At 36.8% G+C, this 21,525-nt stretch overlaps 1 protein-coding gene across 1 annotated transcript; it reads left to right on the forward strand.

Moving 5' to 3' along the window:
- Positions 1-605: 605 nt before the first annotated feature.
- spint2 (serine peptidase inhibitor, Kunitz type, 2) lies at positions 606-13,221 on the forward strand. Its single transcript, XM_081370406.1, has 9 exons — positions 606-1,388; positions 2,571-2,741; positions 5,482-5,550; positions 6,085-6,132; positions 6,262-6,417; positions 6,505-6,582; positions 10,942-11,112; positions 11,199-11,246; positions 12,277-13,221. The coding sequence occupies exons 1-9, from the start codon at positions 1,007-1,009 to the stop codon at positions 12,453-12,455; spliced, it is 1,302 nt and encodes a 433-aa protein (XP_081226532.1). The 5' UTR covers positions 606-1,006; the 3' UTR covers positions 12,456-13,221.
- Positions 13,222-21,525: the final 8,304 nt, after the last annotated feature.

Genomic DNA, 21,525 nt, shown 5'->3' on the forward strand with positions numbered 1-21,525 from the left:
AACTTAATGCATTTGTTTAAATGTAGCTTAAATCAATTGTGTGCAACCACTTACCATACATTTTTTTTATTAAATTCAATGAATCATTTGAGATTATGGCTATTAATGCATGCTTGGAAGCTCAATTTTTTTAAGAAGCAACTCTAAAATGCATTTTTTTTTTGCAGAACATCTAACCCTCTCATTCAAAACTTCTCATTCTTATACATTTGCTCAACCAATGGTCAATCATTGGTTTTAATTGTATTAACCCATCCTCCTTCGTCCAGTTTAATCAATTCCTTATCTTCTTTGGCTTCTTTTTAATAGTGTTGTGCCACCAGTTGGTCTATTTTAAAAAAGAAACATTTAGCAACTTATTATCATCATGCAGGTGCAAGCTCTTGGCAAGTTCAGCTGAACTGAGACATAAGCTACAGTGTGAATGAATCACAGAGGCCTAAAATCATGGTTTCACTCATATAATTGTGCAGACTAGTCTACAAACATATCTTAAACATCTAACAAAAATATAGCCTAGTCACAATACAGTTGATTTTCCAGTTTTTGCTTTTCTTGAGGAGACTTGGTTTCCACAAAGTAAGCAAAACCAGGCAAAAGATAACCAGACAGACAGACAGACAGACAGACAGACAGACAGACACACACTCACACACAATGTTAACTGACATCGTTATGAAGAATATATTCCAATCCATCATCAATAATACATTAATTTGAGGAAATGATTTGAGTTTAGCTCAGCGGTTCTGTGACTTCTGTGGCGCTTTATGAGGATCTTTTGAAAGACAAACAGTGTGACGTCACTTAAGAGGAAGTTGTTGTTGGTTGGTTGCATTATTTCCCTGAAGAGAAGACGGACACCTGCTGCGTACGTACACACAAGCGACACAGTTAAAGAATCGAGTTTGGTTTAATAGGTACGGTGATAATAGAGCTTTTCTAACTTTATTCGAGTCGCAGTCATAAACGAGAACAGCTAGGACAGGTAGACAGGAAGTGAAGAATGGCTCAGGTGCGTTTCACAGCCTCCATCGTTGGTTTTCTCTGTTGTCTGGCGGTTCTAAACGCGTGTGAGTGGGACCCAGACACGGACGTCGAGCAGGGTCTAGATTTGAGCTCATTTGATAACGGCGCGGCTTACCTGGCTTACCTGCCGGAGATCTCGGACAAAGAGCAGTGCCAGAATGCTTGCTGTGAGAGAGAAGACTGCCAGATCGCTCTGATCGGGACTCCTGCGGACGGCAGGGCAGAATGTCGCCTGGTCAACTGTTTGAAAGACGGCAAAGACGTTTGTGTTTTGACCCAGAGCACACAGTTCAAGGTGTACCGCAAGATCCAGGACCAAAAAACCCCAAACGAGGCTGATGTTCGCTCTGTAAACACAGGTAATATACCAGGAAAAATAGAATTGTCTTAAAAAACAAAATTAACGATAAAATGGCATAATTAATATAGGCCTACTTATTTGAGCTATTATTAACCTACTATAAATTAATATGTGACTACTATGTTTTTTTTAGCGTAAACTATGTAAAAATGAACATGTTAATTGTAATTGCATGTAAATTAGGGAAAGTTTAAGAATACTGGTTCAATTGGTGTCATAATGTTTTGTAATATATGTATATATTCAAAAAAGAGAGAAATGAATTCACGTCAATGTAGCAAAACCTATTTTCAAAACTTTTCTCAAAGATATTTTTTTACTTGACCTGGACAAAATGTGCCTTTTCATAAAAAGGTCAAAATATGTCAGATGTTTAACCTTTACACAGTTTTTTGTTTTTGTTTTGTTATTTTGTCACATGACGACAATACAATGGCTTTCTCCATGTTGGTTACACTATACCGAAACGTTTTTCAAATATTAATAATATTTTAAAACTAAATTTCTTTACTGCTTTTTAAAGACTTAGCAATATGCCAACTTCTTATGCCAATTTAGTGTGTTGTTATTATATCATTAGTTCATGTAGTAACTTGTTTGGCTAGGCTTTATGCTACCTTATGTAATGTACAATAAAAGGGAAGTTTTAGCATTTCATGGATAATACATGAGGATAAGTAATATTATAATGTCTATTCATGGAGAAATTGTTAATATTGATCTATGATCATGTTCATAATTATGCTAAAGTTTGAAATAAACCTGACCCCAAGAAAAACAAAGAAAATGCTGTTTAGAAAATGCTTTTTAGAAACCCTTCCCTTTTTCCAAGTAGTGTTGCAGCATTGTTGTCCAGTGGCCTGCAGCTGACTAACCCGTACTTCAGGTTTTACAACCCAGCACTGTCAACAAAAGTCTTTAATAGCGTAAGGGAGGGTAAAGACACACAGACATCTGACTACCTGAATGACATAGGCTATTCACTTTGGTATCACAGTATAGCTATATGTTGCAACAAGTGACAAAGTGTGGTCAGAGGTCTGCAATAATATAATGGCCAAATGCATTATGCCACATTATTATGCCAGTTGAAATCTGAGAAGTACATTTTCTAGTTAGGACAGTCTGTAGGCTACATGTTCACTACTTTGAGACCATTCCTTTTCTTCTGTCTTTTTAGATCACTGTCTTCTCCCAAGTGCAGTGGGAAAATGCCGCGCTGCTTTCCCCCGATTCTATTATGATGTCACCAATCAGACCTGCAAGCAGTTTGTCTATGGCGGCTGTGATGGCAATGATAATAACTTTAATACCCAGGAGGACTGTGAGGCATCCTGTAGTGGGGTGACAGGTAAATATCAGCAAAAAATTTTTTTTGAAAGTGTTACATTTTCAGTGTTATGCAAACCTTTATTTTGTAAAAGGTTTATTTCCCCTAATGTCTCTTTATAATTTATAATCCCAAACCTAATTGTGATGGATGTACTTTGAGATACTGACCTTGTGCAACTCTCTCCCCTCTGTTATAATCTGTTTTCATAGCTTCACATACACTACTGTTACGGTTTATTTAATGTTTGTGGAAAAAAGTGATATTGTGAAATATGATTACAATGTAAATTACTGATTTCTATTTGATTTGACTAGCCATTACTCCAGTCTTCAGTGTCACATGATCCTTTAGAAATCATTCTAATATGCTAATATTAATAGGAAACATTTATTCTTATTATATGGTGAAAACAGTTGTGGTGCTTCATATTTTTGTGGAAAAAGTTTTTGTTGTTGTTGTTGTTGTTGTTGTTGTTGTTGGTGGTCAATTTAATGCACTTTCCCTGAATAAAAGTATTAGTTTCTTTTACAACAAAAAAGCATTTGAATGGCAGTGTAAAAATCAATCTGTGAAGTGCCAAACCATTAATTAATTTACTTGCTATCTCCTGTTTTGGACTTCCTGCTTTAGAGATGAGCTTTTGCGTCACGCCCTTCGCATGGTATTCGTCATTGTTTAGGCATTAAAGCAGAGATGACTGTACTGTGTGTAATGTGTATTTAGTCTAGTGAAGTTCAGTGACAAAACAGAGGCTTTATGATGGAATCTTTAAAGTGTGGTTTTATGTTGAGTAATTGTATTAAATTTTATAAAATTGAAGCTCACAGTTGATGGCAGTACATTATGATTTAAAGGATCCATGTAGTTGTTTAATGTCTACTTTAACCACTGGAGCCATTATAAAAGGACTGGAACATTTTGGATCACTAATGTGTGTCAGCAGTCTAGTTAGGGTGTAGTATCCCAAAAAGATGCGGCTAAATCAATGCAAATCAAAAACCACATCCTGGATTTGAGGACAGCTACCATTCGCATCAAGGTAATGTTTGCATTTGGTTTGCATTGGGCCCCCAGAGGAAATGCAGAGAAATTTAGTGTGTTGAAAGAAAAACATTCAGTTTTATTGAGTTTTTGGAGTTTAAATCTTGAGACACTGGTATGTGAGGCCCAGTTTTGGAATGTATCCCATTACAATCAATGTAAAAGTCAGTTGGAACAGTTTTAGAGCATATCAGTCTATGATTTGGCATGGCTGTGGTGACGAAAACAGAGGTTTCGACAAGGAGACCAAAATATAGGCTTTGGAAAACCATACAACTTTTATTACAGCCTTTCTCCAGTGAGAGTGGGCACAAATCAAGTACCCACATTGTAGTTTGTGGTTGGCTATGTGCTGAGTTGGTTTATGTCCTGCTATATTTCAATGTTGTTGAGTTGACTTGCATTTAGTAGTAATTTGTAGTAGAGTTCAGTCAGGTAACTTGTCATGGGGCCTGTATTATTAAGTTACCCTAATTTTACAGGCTCAAAGTCATTTAGGTCAGTTTGTTTTCACATTTTGGTGAGGCACAGAACAACTTCAGTGAGTTTGAGTGGGTTTATGCTGAATCTCTTAACAAATGGACACGGGTTTCATCTTACTCTGGGTTGTTGAATAACCGGTTGAATGACCTGTTCTCAACAAGGACATGACAAACACGTTAGTTGTCACCATGTTTTTTTTCTTTTACCTCTTCCCTCTTTTACAGGAATTGCATTTGAATGAGTGATCTATCTTCACATATTCACTAAGACTGGGGGTAGGAAAGAGGAAAGGAAAGGCTTTTTAATGTTCTTTATGGGCTCATTGTGCTTTGTGCCTGCTTTATCCGAGTGACCCTTTGTGATCCGTGGAATTACCACATTTTGTTGAGTTGAGATGATGTTTAGAAGGAAAAAGATGCCATCTGCTTTCAATAGAGATGCTAAGATCCTATTATTGTCATCAGGAAATCATACAAAGAATTTTATTTACAACATTCTGGGCTGTTTTGTGTTATGCAACGATGTTGTGCGTGTTTGTATGTGTGTGGCCCTGTGTTTGTGTGTGGGTGTGATGCAGATTGTGCAACTAATATATTTTTATAGAACATTCCTTACTATGAATTTTCCCCATGGAAAAGTTGAGTTTAGTTTGGTACTTCGTTACCGAATTACTCTACCGTTCAAACATTTGTTGTCAGTAATTTTTTATAAAGAAAATTATTCTCTTAATCAGCAAGAAGGCATTAAATTGATCGGAAGTGACAGTAAAGACATTTATAATCTTACAAACGATTTATGCTGAGAAAATGCTGCAAAGAAATGCTGTTCTTCTTTACATCCTGAAAAAAATGATCATGGTTTCCACAAAAATATCAAGCAGCACAACTATTTTCAACATAGATGATAATAAGAAATGTTTCTTGAGCAGCTAATTAACATATTCAAATTATTTCTCAAGGATCATGTGACACTGAAGAATGAAGTAATGCTGAAATTTCAGATTTTCATCACAGGAATAAATTACGTTTTAAAATATGTTGAAACCAAAAACTGTTATTTTAAATTGTAATAATATATTTTACAATATTACTGTTGTTACTGTCTTGGTGATTATAAGAGACGTTTTTCAAAAACAATACAAAATCTTACTGGCACCAAACCTTTGAACGGTAGTGTATGTCTCTTGTTCAGAAATATAGCACAGTAATTTAAATTGTCTTTCTCCTCTCTTCAGGTTCTGTGCTTACAGACTCCCATTCTGTCGCTCAACGCAGCAGAATGTCCATACCTGAGAACAACAATGGTAATCAAATCCATCTTCATATCTACATCAAAATCCAGATGCCCCAATGACACCAGACAGTTCTCAGAGATATATGCGATTATGACATGGCAGTTTTGAAACACTGATTTTGTAATAAACATTTTGTAATAGTAAACAGGTAGCTTAAATTGTTTCTCAACAACTGTGCTCAACTAATAATAAATATTAAAATGCATTAATTTGTCCTTTTGTAATGAATTAAAAGAGGGTCTGGGATGTCCAGGACCCAGTAATCATTCACAAAACAAAACAACATTTTTGCTATCCCACATTTTATTACTGTAAACATTTCTTTGTTTTGGTTCCCGTCAGCTATTTACACACATGCATTTACTACAAAGTGTTGTTAATTAGCACACCAATTAGTCTTGAGTACTAATAATTAATACTGATACCGTATTCACTTGAAAATGGAAACCATAGACATTTGTTTTTAGTTTAGTTTCCATTTTACCAGGTATACATGTAACAAATAAAACTTTGTACTTAAGTATTCTGTGTCGTCCTCCTCAGATGTTGAACCCAAGGCTCTTCCAGAGATGACACTAGAGGACTTCCAAGGTATTTTATCATTTTTGTTTACTATGTAAAGTAAATGAGTTTGTAGTGGTTTTGTCCACATCTTTGAGTAGAGTACAGTAGTACACCATTGGTTCTAGCGGCTTCTTACCATCTGTCTTGCCGTATCAGACAAGTGTCTGGCTGACGCACAGACCGGACGCTGCAGAGCCTCCATTAGACGCTATCACTACAACAATGGCACCTGTCAACCTTTCACCTATGGAGGCTGCGGTGGCAACCAGAACAATTATGAAACTGAGGAAACATGCATGACGACCTGCACAGGTACTATTGTGTGCGACTTTTAATTTCCTGATCAGCCTTCATCCCTATAAATCACTATAAAATTATAACTATGTGTTTGCATCCCAGTGAGGCTCATTGCCAGCAACCAGAAGGCAGCTGTCGTTCCCTCTACTCCTATCCCTAACAGCATCCCCAGCTTTGAAGGTAAAATGGCAAAAGGTTCTATCAGATTATAAATCAGCTGTCCTGAATTTCTCCATTTCAAACGTATCACTAGTGATGCAATAATGAATGTTTATAACACATTGGCTGCGGAGGAGTGAGCATGTGAGACGTGTTTTGCGGTGGCTCCTCGGATATGGGAATAAGTGATTTATTATTAGTGCTCCTTGTATTGATCCAGGCTTTATTTGAGCTGTGGTTAGACAAATTCCTTGCAATACTCATGATGCCTGGCAAAGCAGATAAATTGGACTTAGCGAAATGCCGCGCATTGAAGCATTGAGTATCTCCTGAGTGGGTATTGGACGTAAACGAAGATTTGTTGTCTAGCATAAGGGAAAAGATGGAGGAAATGCGTTTAAACATTATAAGCAACTTAAACTCAATTGATTCTGACTCTGTAAAAAGAGAGATACCTGCAGTTCTGGAGCCGTTTGAGAGATGGTTATTAGCCTTGAACGGGCTGCTAATAACCAAAGCAACCAATTGGACGAGCTACAAGCAAATGTTAAAGGGATATTTCACCGCTGGAAAGATGAATGTGTATTTAAACTGGGTCATTTATGTAGTAGAAATGTGAAATTATTTTAGAAGTTGGTACCTTCTAGACTGAGAAAAGCCAGAAAATGTGTTTTTGGCTCATGTGGATGAAAGACAACAACTCCCAGAATGCACTTGCTTCGCTGCTCTTCGAGGCCACTCCCAAGCCACGCCTACCGGTTACAGAGGGCAGTATCAGAAGAAATTATACAACTAGGCTACTAGTTGACTCGAAACTGAAAAGACGCTGTTTTATCGTGAGATCCCCCTATGGGCGGGTTGAAAACATGCAGAACTAGCTCCTACTACTGTCTGTATTCTCTCGCCTCTGGACAAAAGCCTCCGATGACGCAAAATGACGATTTTTGCGTTATCGGAGTTTTTTTTCCAGACACACAATACAGAAATCTCTCGTCTCAGGGGGACATGAGGAAGGGAAGCACGGTCATTTCGAAAATACTACTGGGTTTCTATTGATATAAAGCTTAATGCTAATCGGTGAAGTATCCCTTTAACAAGCTGACTGCTCAGGTGGAAAGTCTTTCCAAAAAGTGCGAAGACGGAGGGGCGATCAAGGTGGAACAATATTCGTCTGGTGGGCTTACCTGAGGGATCCGAGGGCTCGCGATCCACCGAATTCACAGCGTAACTTCTTCAGGAGTTATTGGGACTCGACAACCAGCTGGTGCTTGATCGAGCCCACTGATCACTTCGAGAAAAGCCTGGCGCAGGAAAACCTCCTCGTCCACTCATTATCAAGGTCTGCAGCTTTCAAGTCCGAAACCAAATTCTGCGACTTCTTTACAATGGAAAGAAGCTTTCCATTTTCCCTGACTTCGCTCTGTCAGTGGCGAAGAAACGGGCTGCTTTTGCACCAGTGAAAAAATAACTTTTGTCCGAATGTCAAATTTTGTTTCTCGGCAACTTTACAGATTACCTTATCCCGAGGCGATGAGCACAGGTTTGATGATCCCAATTTGGCTTTAGACTTTATCAGAAATAAACATCAAGAAAGGTGTTGAATAGGCTGTTTGACTGCGAGCTATCCGACCTGACATTTTTTCTAATTTCTCCGAAATAATGAATTATGACGTAATCTCTTTCTTTCTTTTTGTCATTTAATTTAATTTTTTCTCTTAAATGTTTGATGACTTTGGCAGCCTTTTTTTTTCTAACTAGATTTTAGTGCATAAGCACAAAGTTCTTGTTTTTAGGATAAGTTGTAATTCCTTGTACGCTGGTTCTGTGAGCTCTTAGAGCAACTATTTTGCACATCTCATTTGGGGAGGTGCTTCAGCCCGTGGGGGGGGGGGCGGTATGTCGTGGGGCACGTACATGGGGTTGTATCAGATGTAAGTTTTGTTTTTGTTTTGCAGTCAGATGTTTTTTATTTTAAAATGCTGTTCCATGTTGTCACCTAGGTTGGCATATCTTACTCCTTAGCTGATTAACATTTTGTTTTATGATATGACTCATGTCTCATCCTAGATCGTAACCATTGTCCAATTGGGGTGATTATAAATTTGTTAGTTTTAATTGTAAAGGTCTTAATAATCCTATAAAATGAAGCAAAGTACTACATAATCTGTCTCGTTTAGATGCTCCCATAGCCTATTTACAGGAGACCCACCATGGGGCAAATGTTCCAATTTTCATTTCCTGCTATTCTCCTACATAAAGCTATTCCATTTGTACACTCGAAGGTGCTCTCTGATTCCTCTGGTAGATTTGTCATCGTAACTGGGCAAATTTATAATGTAAATATTGTTGTAGCTAATGTTTATGCCCCTAACTGGGATGACAAATCTTTTTTCAAACATTTCTTTTCAAACACATTCAGATTTATCCTCCCTTTACCTAATTCTTTGAGGCGACTTTAATTGCTGGCTTAACCCACAGCTGGATCGCTTCTCCTCTAACTTTTCTCCTTTGTCAAAATCCTCTAAAGTAATCCAATTATTTAGGAAAGAATTCTCTGTCTCTGATGCTTGGTGATTTCTCAATCCCAATCCCTCTAGCCGGCAATATTGTTTTTTTTCTACCACGTTTATCATCACGTGTTGATTATTTTTTTGGCGAACAACAGACTTCTTCCAAATGTGGCTGACTGCAGATATGAAGCTGTTGTCCTTGCTGACCATGCTCCAGTTTGTTTGAACATTCATTTTGAAAAGCTTTATTAAGTCACGCACCCCATGGCGGTGTAAAACAACAACATATTTCTCAGCAAATTGATTTTTTTTTATTAGTGTGAACAAAACTCTAGATGTCTCTGCTGCTGTTTTGTGGGGAAAGTCTTAAAGCCGATATTTGGGTGGAAATCATTTCATATACGAGTGAAAACTGAGATTGAAAAGTTTTCTACATTGGCAAAGCGAATATCTCAGCTTGATAATTTCTATGCCACATCCCCGTCCCCAAATACATAAAGAGTGCCTGTCTTTACAATCAGAGTTTGATGTTCTTATGACTCAGCGCACCACTGAACTTCTGCCTAGAACAAGGTCTACCTATTTTGAACATGGCGATAAAGGTTGTAGACTGCTTGCACACCAGTTACGCAAGGCAGCTTCTTCCAATCAAATCCCTCAGATCCAAACTGACTCAGGTATTACTACCAATCCTTTAAAGATTAATTCTGTATTCAGAGAGTTATATATGTCCTTGTACTCATCTGAACTGACTTCTAACTCTTCCAGCTTTGATTACTTTTTCAATAGCTTGAACAGTCGTCTTTGGAGAATTAGTTGAGCCAATTAGTATTGAAGATCTTTATGCAGCTGTTTCTTCCTTACAGTCTGGGAAAATTCCAGGACCAAATGGGTACCCGGTTTAGTTCTATAAAGTGTTTTGGCAGAAATGTTTCCCCCTGTTATTGGATATATTTAATGAATCTCTCAAAAAAGGCCTTTCCCTTAGACTCTCAATCAGGCCTCTATTTCACTTCTTTTGAAAAAAAAAAAAGACAAGTACCCATTGGACTGTACTTCTTTCCGTCCGATTAGTTTGCTAAATGTAGATTTCAAACTTTTATCAAAACTGCTGGCTTTAAGACACGCTCTTCCGTCTATTATTTCATTAGACCAAACAGGATTTATTTGGAATCGTCCCTCATTTTCTAATCTCAGTTAGCTTTTTAATACAATTTACAATCCCTCTCATGCTAATACTGAGGAAGCTTTGATTTCATTGAATGCAGAGAAAGCGTTTGATAGAGTGGATTGGAATGATTTATTTTATAAAGTTTATTTCATGGATTAAGTTCCCCAATGGCCTCAGTAAGGACAAACAACATTCAATCTGATTATTTTTTTATTATTTCGCTCTACGAGTCAAGGATGTCCCTTAAACCCTCTTTTATTTGCAGTTGCCATTAAACCTCTTTCTTTCGATATAACTCTTGTATTACAGCCATAGTTAAAAAATCATTTTGAGTTAAAAGTTCCTTTGTAATAAGGTAATATTTTACTACTTTGTTACCAATTTGTTGTTGTCTGTTACTGCTGCCCTGGCCACTCTTCAGTCATTTGGCCAAATCTCCCGTTATAAATTAAATGTAGTAATATTTACGATTAATACATTAGCAAAGAATTTTCCTCTGTGGAAAGTTTTTCTTTTCTTTGTTTTTGTATTTGGTGCTTTTCTTAAAAAATAAAAAATATGTATGTATGTATGTATGTATGTGTACACATTGCATATATCCACCCTTTTGTCACTGTTTACAACTTTTTTGTGTTTAAAAGCATTAAATTAACCAGAAAAAAAACATTAACTTATCATTCTTCCTGTAACTCAATACAGAAGCCTGTGCTGTGCCATCCGATTCCGGCCCATGCCGTGCAAGCTTCCGTATGTATTACTTTGAGGCCAGCTCTCAGTCTTGTAAGACCTTCATCTATGGAGGCTGCCAGGGAAACCTAAACCGTTATGGTAGTGAGGAAGAGTGCATGTCAGCTTGCCATGGGAAAGAGGGTAAGAGTACAGAAATTCTGCTTCCTGTTGTATGTATTTGCCTTTGCTTTGCTGGTGGCTTATGTTGTTGTGCTTCTTTTATATAGGGAGGATGGATGAACATGGACATCACAAACGTGGCCGCTGGACTCCAGGTGAGGCATTGTTGAACACCTGAAAGTACTTAAAATTATTTTAATTAATTATCATAATTAGTTCAATTGAATTATATATATGAATTAATTCAAATAAATACAAATAAAAATACGAAGCAGCATAAGGAATGCATGATAAGAAATGTTTCTTGAGCAGCGAATCATATTAGAATGATTTCTGAAGGATCATGTGACACTGAAGACAGAAGCTGACAATTCAGGTTTGCCATCAGAGGCAAAAATATATTCAAATTGAAAACGGTTATTTAAAATTATAACAATATTTCACAATATTACTATTTTTACTGTTTTTGATCAAATGACAGCATTTGTAAAAAAAAAAAAAAATCATACCAACCCTAAAATGTTCATATATTTATTGTAAGTATAATGTGTAATGCATGTACCGGACAGACTCACTTTATATTATTTCTTGGTTTTTGCCAATTTTTATTCATATTGCATATTTTACCTGCAAAATTTACAAAGTGTTTAGTAACACCAGGTACCTTGTTGGCAGAGGCTATTTACACAAACTCCGCTCACTATTGTCTGTTTGAGCCAGATAAATCCCACCCATAACAGGATCAGTGGTGTTAAGAGTAAGGCGGGTGGCGTTTGCTTTTGACGTGACTGACCCGAGTTCGAATCCGCCTTTTACCAAACTCATTCTTCCTTTTCCCATCACAAATCAGCTCAGAGTAGCATTTATTATAAACAAAAAATTAAGAAAATATTCGAAAAGTGAAAATAAGGTGCCTAACGTGTATTTAATAGTGGGAGTAAATGTTTAACCGATAGGGTTAGAGGTAGGTGTAAAGGAGGTCCCCGATAAGGCAGCATCCATTTATGATTTTAATAAATATAATCATATACACCGAGGTGCAAATAGTATCTGCCACTCTCTAAAAACTATTTACACTTTGTGCAAAGAATTTACTTTTTGTTGCTATTTACACTTAATGTAAATAGCATCTATTGCTGTTTACACTTAGTGCCCAAAATTTTACATATCTTGTGTCTCTTCCAGCCTTCTTCCTAGTGGCCACCCTGGCCATCATGTCTGCCCTACTTCTGGTAGGTTTGATCCTGATTGCAGTGCGCAGACACTCCCGAAATAGGTTCATCATATTGGATGATAAGGAGGAGTTACTGCCCGAAGAGGAGCAGGTGTCTTATGAGAAGATTCCCAAAGTGGTTTCGAACTAAAGCCGGATGCCTTTCAGTGTCTGGTACAAACTCCCATCTCATGACACTCCAACATTCAGATCAATTAAAACCACTAAGAGCTAAAGTTCCAATTTGAGTACATTTTTTAAGATGTTCCAAATTATCAACACAAGAACATAATACATATCAATACACACAGGCTTTATGCAAACAAGTGCAAATTTCTCACACATATGAGGAACCAGTTTAGAATAACGTGTATGTTTCATGTTTTTTTAAATGGGATATTCTACACTTTTTTGTTTAATTGTAAAACTGGGAGATATTGTACTATACTTCGGTGAGTTGGTTGAAATACTTCTGTTACCTTCTTTGTCTTCTGTCGCTTTTTATGGTTATTATACACATGAAGGTAATCAGCTTTCAGGGATATATTTATCACAACCATAATGACAAAGAATATGATTAATAATGGAGTGGTTTCCCATAAACTGTTTTGACTTCTCTTACATGTTTAGGTCAGTATACATTTATACATAAGAATAATTAATTGATGATTTTATTTTTATTTTTTATTGGCTTATAACACTTATTACACATTTTGTCTCTAGATTTCATTAGTGAGAATGATTCTATGGAAGTCAAAATATATGTGTAGCAACTTCAGACTTATGATGATGCTTGCTTACAACTGAATGCCTTTTAACTGACCTGTAACTCTTTAATTAATACCAGCCTATACTTTTTTTTTTTTTACATTGTTATTTTCAAATCTTCAACAATAAAGATACATGTATTAATTTTATGTTTTGTTTCAAGTTTATTGTCCCACCCTCCAAGCTAAATTCCACTGCCATTCTGTAACAGCTTCTGTGTAAACACACAGAAACAATTAAACCATTAGGGCAAGAGTTAACTAGATAATGAAGGTAGATTATACCTTGAAGGTCATGACAGAGGTATTTTTCATAAATGTCAGGGCCAGATTGTCACGTGTGTTGTTTTTGTCACCTGTGTGTTTTTATGTACATTACCTTTTCCATTGAATCTTTTTCCTGATTTGTTTAATTGTTTACAGCTAAAAAGCCTTTTTTATTATTGATAGTATTTAATTTTTTTTAATAAAAGGTGTTCTTAAACCGGTGTAGGCCTATATAAACAGCAAGTTACTCTAATGACAACATTCTCAGCTATAGAGCCATGTAAATGTTCAATAAATGTAAGAATTTAAAATATGTACCAGAATTCGAAATGGACTTTCAAAATTTAAATTTGCTCTTAAAAACATATTGCTGGAGCAAAAGAGAACACGCACACACAAAAAAACATCTAGCCCCCTAGTGGTCATTCAAATTCACATTTGACTAACCACTAGGGGGCGATGGTGGATTTGATAAAGTCTAGGAACACAAAGAAGCGCAAACTACTGCATTATTTTGGTCTTGTTTTAATTAATATCACATGTATCTCACTCCAATAATGAAAGTGTATTTTAGATACTCAAGTTAATCTTTTACTCTGAATGAAAACTAGGGAGTCACAGACATGAGCACTTCAGTGACATACAATAATCCCCTTAGAATCTAGTATCACAATAAGTCTTATACTCTTTAGTAGCCTACTCTTCATGTTTGTACATGGCAAAAACGTCAGAGTTATTGCTGTATGAGGTACGGGCACGGTGAACCTGATTTATGATCTTCCTGAATTTTTCGTAAGAGAAATTCTCACGCACAGAGCAGCATTTGGAATGTAGTTTCTGTCTTTGTCTCAGCAAGCTGAGAGCTCTGAAATTAGGTCATAAAGACCGAGCGATTAGCTCATTTCCCAGTAATGTAAAATCACCCCCTCCGCTCACACAGAACAGGAAAAAAAGGAAGGTAGGAGAACATGACAAAAAGTCTCCCTAACATGGCAAACTTACTACAAAGCCTTTGTGTCGAGCACTACAAGTTTACTACAAGTTTACTAGGAACAAAACAACTTGACTGGGTTCAATACAAATCACAGTGAAAAAGTGAAAAGGTCTTGATTGGAGGTGTTTTAGAAAACCTGAGAAAGTGGGAGGAATGAGGGGGTCATGGCTCACACTTAGATCACGAAAGTGCAGTGTGGGAAACGCACTGTGTTTACAGAGTGCCTGCAAGCCTCCCCATTCGTCTACTGCAGGGCTCCAGGATGTTGTAAGGGCCTTTTGTGTTTAAGTGTGTATCTGAGCCTTGGCCTATGTAACCCCTGCATGTTGTCAGTGCCCGTGGTCATCTGGTTTCCATCCCGCGTAAGTGTAATTGCGCTTATTTAGTATGACACCCCTCCTTTCTCCTCCCTCCTCACCCATCACGGCAGCTGCCCGACTAACTGCGTGGATGCTCGGCATTCCATGAATGTGAGAGCGCCAAGCCTCCTAATGGACCCAAACGCACAATCTTCTTGACTCAAGTTTATTGAGAGTTTTGAAGACAGACATTTCCAAACAGACTGCAAAGCCAATTTACTTTTGTCTGCAAATAACTGTTAAATATAAATATTTACTGCTATTTTACTTTTTATATTTGCTATTGCTAGAAAGAGGAACGTTCTCATTCTAGAGAGCTTTTGATTGGACAAAAAATTGGGTACACCCACAAGCGCAGGATGAGTCATCAATATTTTTGCTCCAATTTCTTGAAAGAGAAAGACTCATTTATAAATGTATCTTCATTTTGTCAACTATAGACATGAACCAAAACCGTAGACTTTGAGCATGCAAAATTAGTTTGGACATGATTGTGATATGATGTCAAGCTCAATGGTTTACTGTAATGTTTCAATCCAGCACAGCAGCTTCACGTTTTTTACACCGTGATGTTTGATTCTTCTATTGGTCACAAGGGATACGAATTCGCAGTTCAAAGCGCACAAAACATGAACTTTGGAATGCAGTGAAATTCGCATGAGCGTGCGTTTCCGGTCTCCACCATTTGCATGTAATTTCTTTTCTTAAAGGTGCACCATGAAACTTTGGCCTCTCTATCGCCATCTGTGGTTACATGCAACCAGCAGAGTTTTATTTTTAATTTAATTTTTTACATCCGTTGTGCTTTGGCACTGCTCATCTGCATGGATGAATCTGATTTGATTGTTTGTAATGGTCGACTGTGATCACCATCTGAGCTGATCTATTATTCTATAATGGCAGCAAGAAGAAAGCAAGAGATACATCCAAAATACATGTTGTTTGAGCAAGTAAGTCCTGTGTCTGCCACCATAATATTCAGACCTTCTTTTCTCTGTTTCCAGACATGACATAAACCCATAATTCTGGTCTCACTGGAAAACAGAACTATTTTATGAGGTGGCAATTACATATAAATTCGTAAAATGTTTGAATTATCAATCAATGAATTAAAAGTAAAATTTAAGGAAAGTAAACATAAAGATCAATCATGAGATTGAAAAAAGAACACAAGAAGTCTGAAGTGTAGCTTGATTACTTTTGGTGCCACGTTATATGAATATACCTATAAAATATGTTATAAAAATGTAAACAGCCACATTTTTATATTTTAATTTGTAAGAATAGCCATGTGTACCTTATAGCCAACTTAATAGATCTTTTTTTTAGTTGAGGTGTAAAAACACTTTATGGTTTTCTCACCTATGATGAGTTTGTTGCTTATAGGTGTTGTTTAAATTGATAAAACTCACAAGCCCTTTCACCCCTGCATCAGTTCACCACTGCAGCCCTCTGCACCTCTCAGGCCTGTCACCACGTCTTTACTGCCTGACAACAGACTACAATGAAAAACAGCAGAAGATCAACACAAACCACATCTGACTGAAAACAGAGACGAGATAGAGAGAATGACACGAGAGAAAGAGAGTGAAAAGACACGTCACAATCTGGAAAGATTGGCTTATGATAAATGAGATAGGAGAAGAAGAAAGAGTGCACTGGGGTGCGAGGCAGCCTCAGAGAAAGCCACTGGTGATGATGATGTCATGGCTTTGGCTCTCTAGAGCGTGGAGAGGGCTGGGCCTGGGGGGGGGGGGGGATGGGTGCGGGCCATGGATTGGGTTTTGGCGGAAGGGGGGACTGTAATTTGAGTGACCCCCATCTTAAATTGAAAGCAGTTGTGAATTCTCTCGAGGGTAAAGTTTAGCAATCCAGACTCGGCTCACGGTTCCCACGACACAGTCCGACCTCCCTCCTCACTCTGTCCCGATGTCCATTCTTTCTCTCTTTCCTTCCTAAAATCACTAGTCTCCGTGCCTATAAATGGGAAGTCTGGTGGCAGTTTCGAGGAAAGGCCAGCACTGAAAAAGGCAATAAGGAGGACTCACAGCATCCATGATTATTAAAAGAAATCTGGAGATTATAAAATGCCTCTGAAATGGAAAATAGTTGAGGCAGATAATTTAGGAGATGATCGGGTGGCTAGACCGCGCCCGCCTCGTTTTTCTCTCTACTTTATCATTTTATCGTCGTCTTTATCTTTCTTAGCAAGACAAACGCCTGTTCTGCAGCATCTGGGGAAAATGACCAGTGCAACCAACATGCAGGAAAATATCTCTTAAAATCCCTTAAAATATTAGATCATTTTTCAAAGTTTGTTCAGGATAGAAAACATGATGTAGTGTGACTCCTCAGAAACATATTGCTATTTATGTGTTAATAATTTGTGATATTTGTAAAAAAACAAACAAAAAACTAGAGCCGTGGAACAATTAATCGCGATTAATCGCATCCAAAATAAAAGTTTGTGTTTACATAATATATAGTGTACTGTGTATAAGTATTTTATATATATATATATATAAATACACACAAATATTTCTCAAATATATACATGCATGTGTGTATTAATATATACAAAATAATTTTACACGGTTTACACATATATATTATGTAAACACAAACTTTTATTTTGGATGCGATTAATCGCAATTAATCGTTGCACATGCAGCCCTAAAAAACCCAATAAAAAACACTTTTTTAATTTTGAAAATACATTTTAAAAAACGGTTTTGAAATGGTTTTGTTAGGTGTAAGCTAGATTAAAGATTTTTCCTTTGGTTTATTGTGGAATCTCCGCCCTGATATTTCAGTACTGAGGTTCATAGTTAGTAAAGTCTGTCTTAGAGAAAAAAGAGGCAAGAGGTCTAAAGTCATTTGAGTTTCCTAATCCATCCACCCACTTGCCATGAATATTGTTGTTTCAGCAAAGTGCTGGCAAGCCCAAATCTTCCAATCAAATTATTATTTTGATTAATATAGGCAGTCTGGTCTAAAACACACCTGACCCATGCAAAAGACAGGGATTTATTTGGAAAACACTGGCATATCATTTGATGCCTGAAGAGTCTCCTTTTGGAAAACGATGATGTTGTGGTATAGTTAAAAATACGGCATTCAAAACGTAATTCTTCTGGCAGTACAGCTAATTGCTGAATGTATACGTTGCCCAAGTAAACACAACCGCACACAGGACTGATGGGAGCCTCTGCATTGTCTTGCATGACACTTTGCCAGCATAACACTAACTGCTGGCTTAATGCTTCCAGACCGCAGCTGTAATGTTTTTCCTCAGTTGTATCTATTGTTACGATCTCAGTCCAGAATACCAGCTAAGTAAAATGTGTGTGGCAGTCTTTACAGCCAAGTATGTGTGTGGCAGGCTTTATAAGCAATGAATCGTATTTATGGTTCAATAAGAATTACAGGCTTGTGCCATACAAAAATGAGTGATCTTATGCAAAAGGGAGAGGCTTCGATTTGATGTCAGACATGAGGAAAGTTGTGTAAGGTCATCGGTTTGAGTCTGAAACCTCACTTTCTCTCCCTTTCCCTCTCTACATAAGCACCATTGTGTTTTTGCATGATAAAATCAAGAGGAAGGAATGTTTGGGGCTGATTCAAAAATGTAAATAGCATTTTAATTTACAAAGATGTGTTATATGTTGACTTAAACACCGGAGACATGCTTTGTGTCTCTAGAACATTGATTTGTTGTGTAAGAATATGCTTTAGCCTGATAAGCTGTACAAACCTCTTTATGTGTGAAATATCTTGACAGCTTCACAGGGAGTGAATTAATGCTTTGTTTTTTAACGGCACTAATTGCAAGTTGTGGTGCAATTTATTTTCCTGCAGTCCCGTGCGTGCTCACTTTTGAGTTGTTCTGTTTTATTAGTCAGGCTGTGTCCACAGCTTTTTGGACTCAAGCCCTCGGAAGACAATGTCTGGGTCTGTAACATCACAAAAGGAGCATGATGAAGTGCTTTGATGTGAGTTATTGATACATGGAAGGTCAATGTCTCTTGAATGCATTTATCATCTCAACCTTTTCATTCTTTTGTTGAAGAAAGTGCACAGCTGTTGATAGCCTCACTTTGAATGTCTTCGGAATTAAATCCAATCAGCAATCATTCCCATGTTTGGTGACTGAGGTGATCGGCCCTCAATCTGTGTTCAGAATGTAAATATTCATTCACTTTAGGTTAGTGTTCGTGGCAGGGTCATTATCTATATATTATCGTATTTAATATTAAGATTTTAAAATAGATATATTTTTCTACTTTCAGTTTACACTTTAATTGTAGTTTATGTTATGCACTTTTGTCATTTTTTTAAGTTTTTAAAAATAAATATTTCTATTAAGCTTGAATTTATTCTTATTTCAGTTTTAGTTTTAGTAATTTTAGTAAGCTACTTCAACTTATTTATTTCATTCCCTTGCCAAGGCAACATTATTTATTTAGCATATTTAGGCTACATTAAAAAAAAAAAAATGAATAGACTATTTGATGTTCTTGATGCTGCTCTGCTGCACTCTATTACACACAGAGGTGGACAAAGTACACAACTTCCTTACTTGAGTGAAAGTACAGATACTACTGGTCAAATATTACTCCGTTACAAGTAAAAGTTGTAAAGACCAATTTTTACTTAAGTAAAAGCACAGAAGTACTCGTTTTTAAAAGTACTTAAGTATCTAAAGTAAAAAGTAAATGTCAATGCATTCTTTTATTATTGTTGCATTGTTGTATACTTACAGTACCTTATGCCTCTGAATCTATGCCTGCCTACCTACCCTCATATCACTATCAAATTTATTTCTAGAACACAGTTCCAGTGTGGGATTGAATTCTGACACCCAAATGGCTGTTCCCTCAAATAGTGCCCTATTTAAAGTTTTTTGGCTTTTAGTATGAATATGTTAGCCTTACTGTTATCTATAAGCTAGTGTGCTCCAAAACAATGACAAATTTCACATTTAGAAGACCAAACCCAACGTTGATCAAATCAGGTTAATGTCAGAATCCAACGTCAGATTGACGTAAATCTCCAACATTGGACAGACGTTTTATTGTGGTTGAAAATGAAAATTGGGTTGACGTCAGAAACCAACATCAGTCGGGTTATGACATCAACCCGACTTTCATTTCCAACCAAAATCCAACGTCTTTCCAACGTTGCGTGTTGACGTCAATCCGACATCGGGTTCTGACATAAATCTGATGTTGGGTTCTGTATGACGTCAAACCAACGTCGGGTTCTGACGTCAATCTGACGTTGGGTTCTGACGTCATCCCGGCTTTCATTTCCAACCAAAATGCAACCCCTGCAACCAAATTCATCCCCTGACTGACGTTACTACTTTCTACTCAAGGACCTCGACAGAAATGTAGTGGAGTAAAAAGTACGATATTTGTCTTTCAGATGTAGTGAATTTAAAGTAAAAAGTTTCCAGACAAAATAATAGGCAACTCAAGTAAAGTAGTTATAAAAAATATTATTTTATTATTATTAATAATTAGTATATAAATAAATTATAGTATTATTAATATTTTTATAATAACAAAATATTATAGTATTATTATGAAGTATACCACATTACAATTATTTTAAATTACTTTTACAGAACATAATATGTTGCAACAATCCTTATCCTTATAAAAAATACATTAGGCATGGTTGTATTTGTTTTATTATGCAATATAGGCAGTCATTTTATATTCCAAGCATGTTGTTAGTGCACTTATTGTAATAAACATCATACAGTATAGTTAAATAGGTATTAATTGGTCAAGAAATAACCATAATTTTTGATCAGGCATTACCGCCTGGGTCCTAAAGGAGACCCAATTCCTGGGGGGGACTCGATTTCTCATGACAACAACCTTGCTTTACAATGCATCAAATTATTTATTTTTTTATAATTGGGAAGATTTCAATGAAGAAGCGCCATTTGACGTTGTTTCCAAAATGGCGGTGGCTAACATGATCTGAAACTAATGTGAAAGAAACAAAATAAACTTTCACTTTCAACTGCTCATAGTGTGAGGTTGGGAGCGAGAAACTAAAGTGAGAATGAATTTATAATCTGTGGCATCTGATTGTGTTTGAAGTGTTTGCATTCAAGATCTGGTGCCAAAAGAAGTCTAAAAAGATGATGTACTGGTAAGAAACTCTTTCTTTCACATTGCATTCCGGTATTATGGTGACCTAATAAACAAAACTGTTTCCAGCCAAACAATCAAAACAGCCTGATATTCTCCCACAGAGTCTTCCTGTACCGTTTCATTACTTGTGAGAGGATATGACATCATTCACTGAGAATTCAGTCTCTCAGAATAGTTTGGATATAGAGTCACCTTTATGAAGGATCAGACTTTTTGGTGGGCAGCCTATCAGACAACAAAAATAGCTACTTGAGTCAAGTCTGGTAAGGAGTGGGCTGAATAAATGTCTCATGGATGAACTTTTTGAGGGTGGAGATCTGTATTGAACAGCACAAAAGATAATTGGCGCAGGTCTTGTGGATCTCTGGGTGGTCACTGACTGTTAGACTTCCCCACAGCTGCCTTTACAAAAGAGAGCTTTCGGGATTATGGGTGGACAAATAGGAGATGTGAAATATTAGAGCCCACCAAAGATGCCTGTTGTATCCTTTTGAAAATTGGACTACATTTTTATTTTTTTAAAGCAAACTTTCTGTAAAATGTTAAAATACTCAGTTTCAATACTATAGCCAAAAGAAGTTAAAGGTGCTCTAAGTGATGTTGGTGTGACATCACTTCTTGTTGACGTTCTAAGGATTGTCAAACAAAACGGAGGCTAGCTCGA

Source organism: Scardinius erythrophthalmus (genome assembly GCF_964197995.2).
Source record: "Scardinius erythrophthalmus genome assembly, chromosome: 7".
In the NCBI taxonomy this organism is placed as follows: domain Eukaryota; kingdom Metazoa; phylum Chordata; class Actinopteri; order Cypriniformes; family Leuciscidae; genus Scardinius; species Scardinius erythrophthalmus.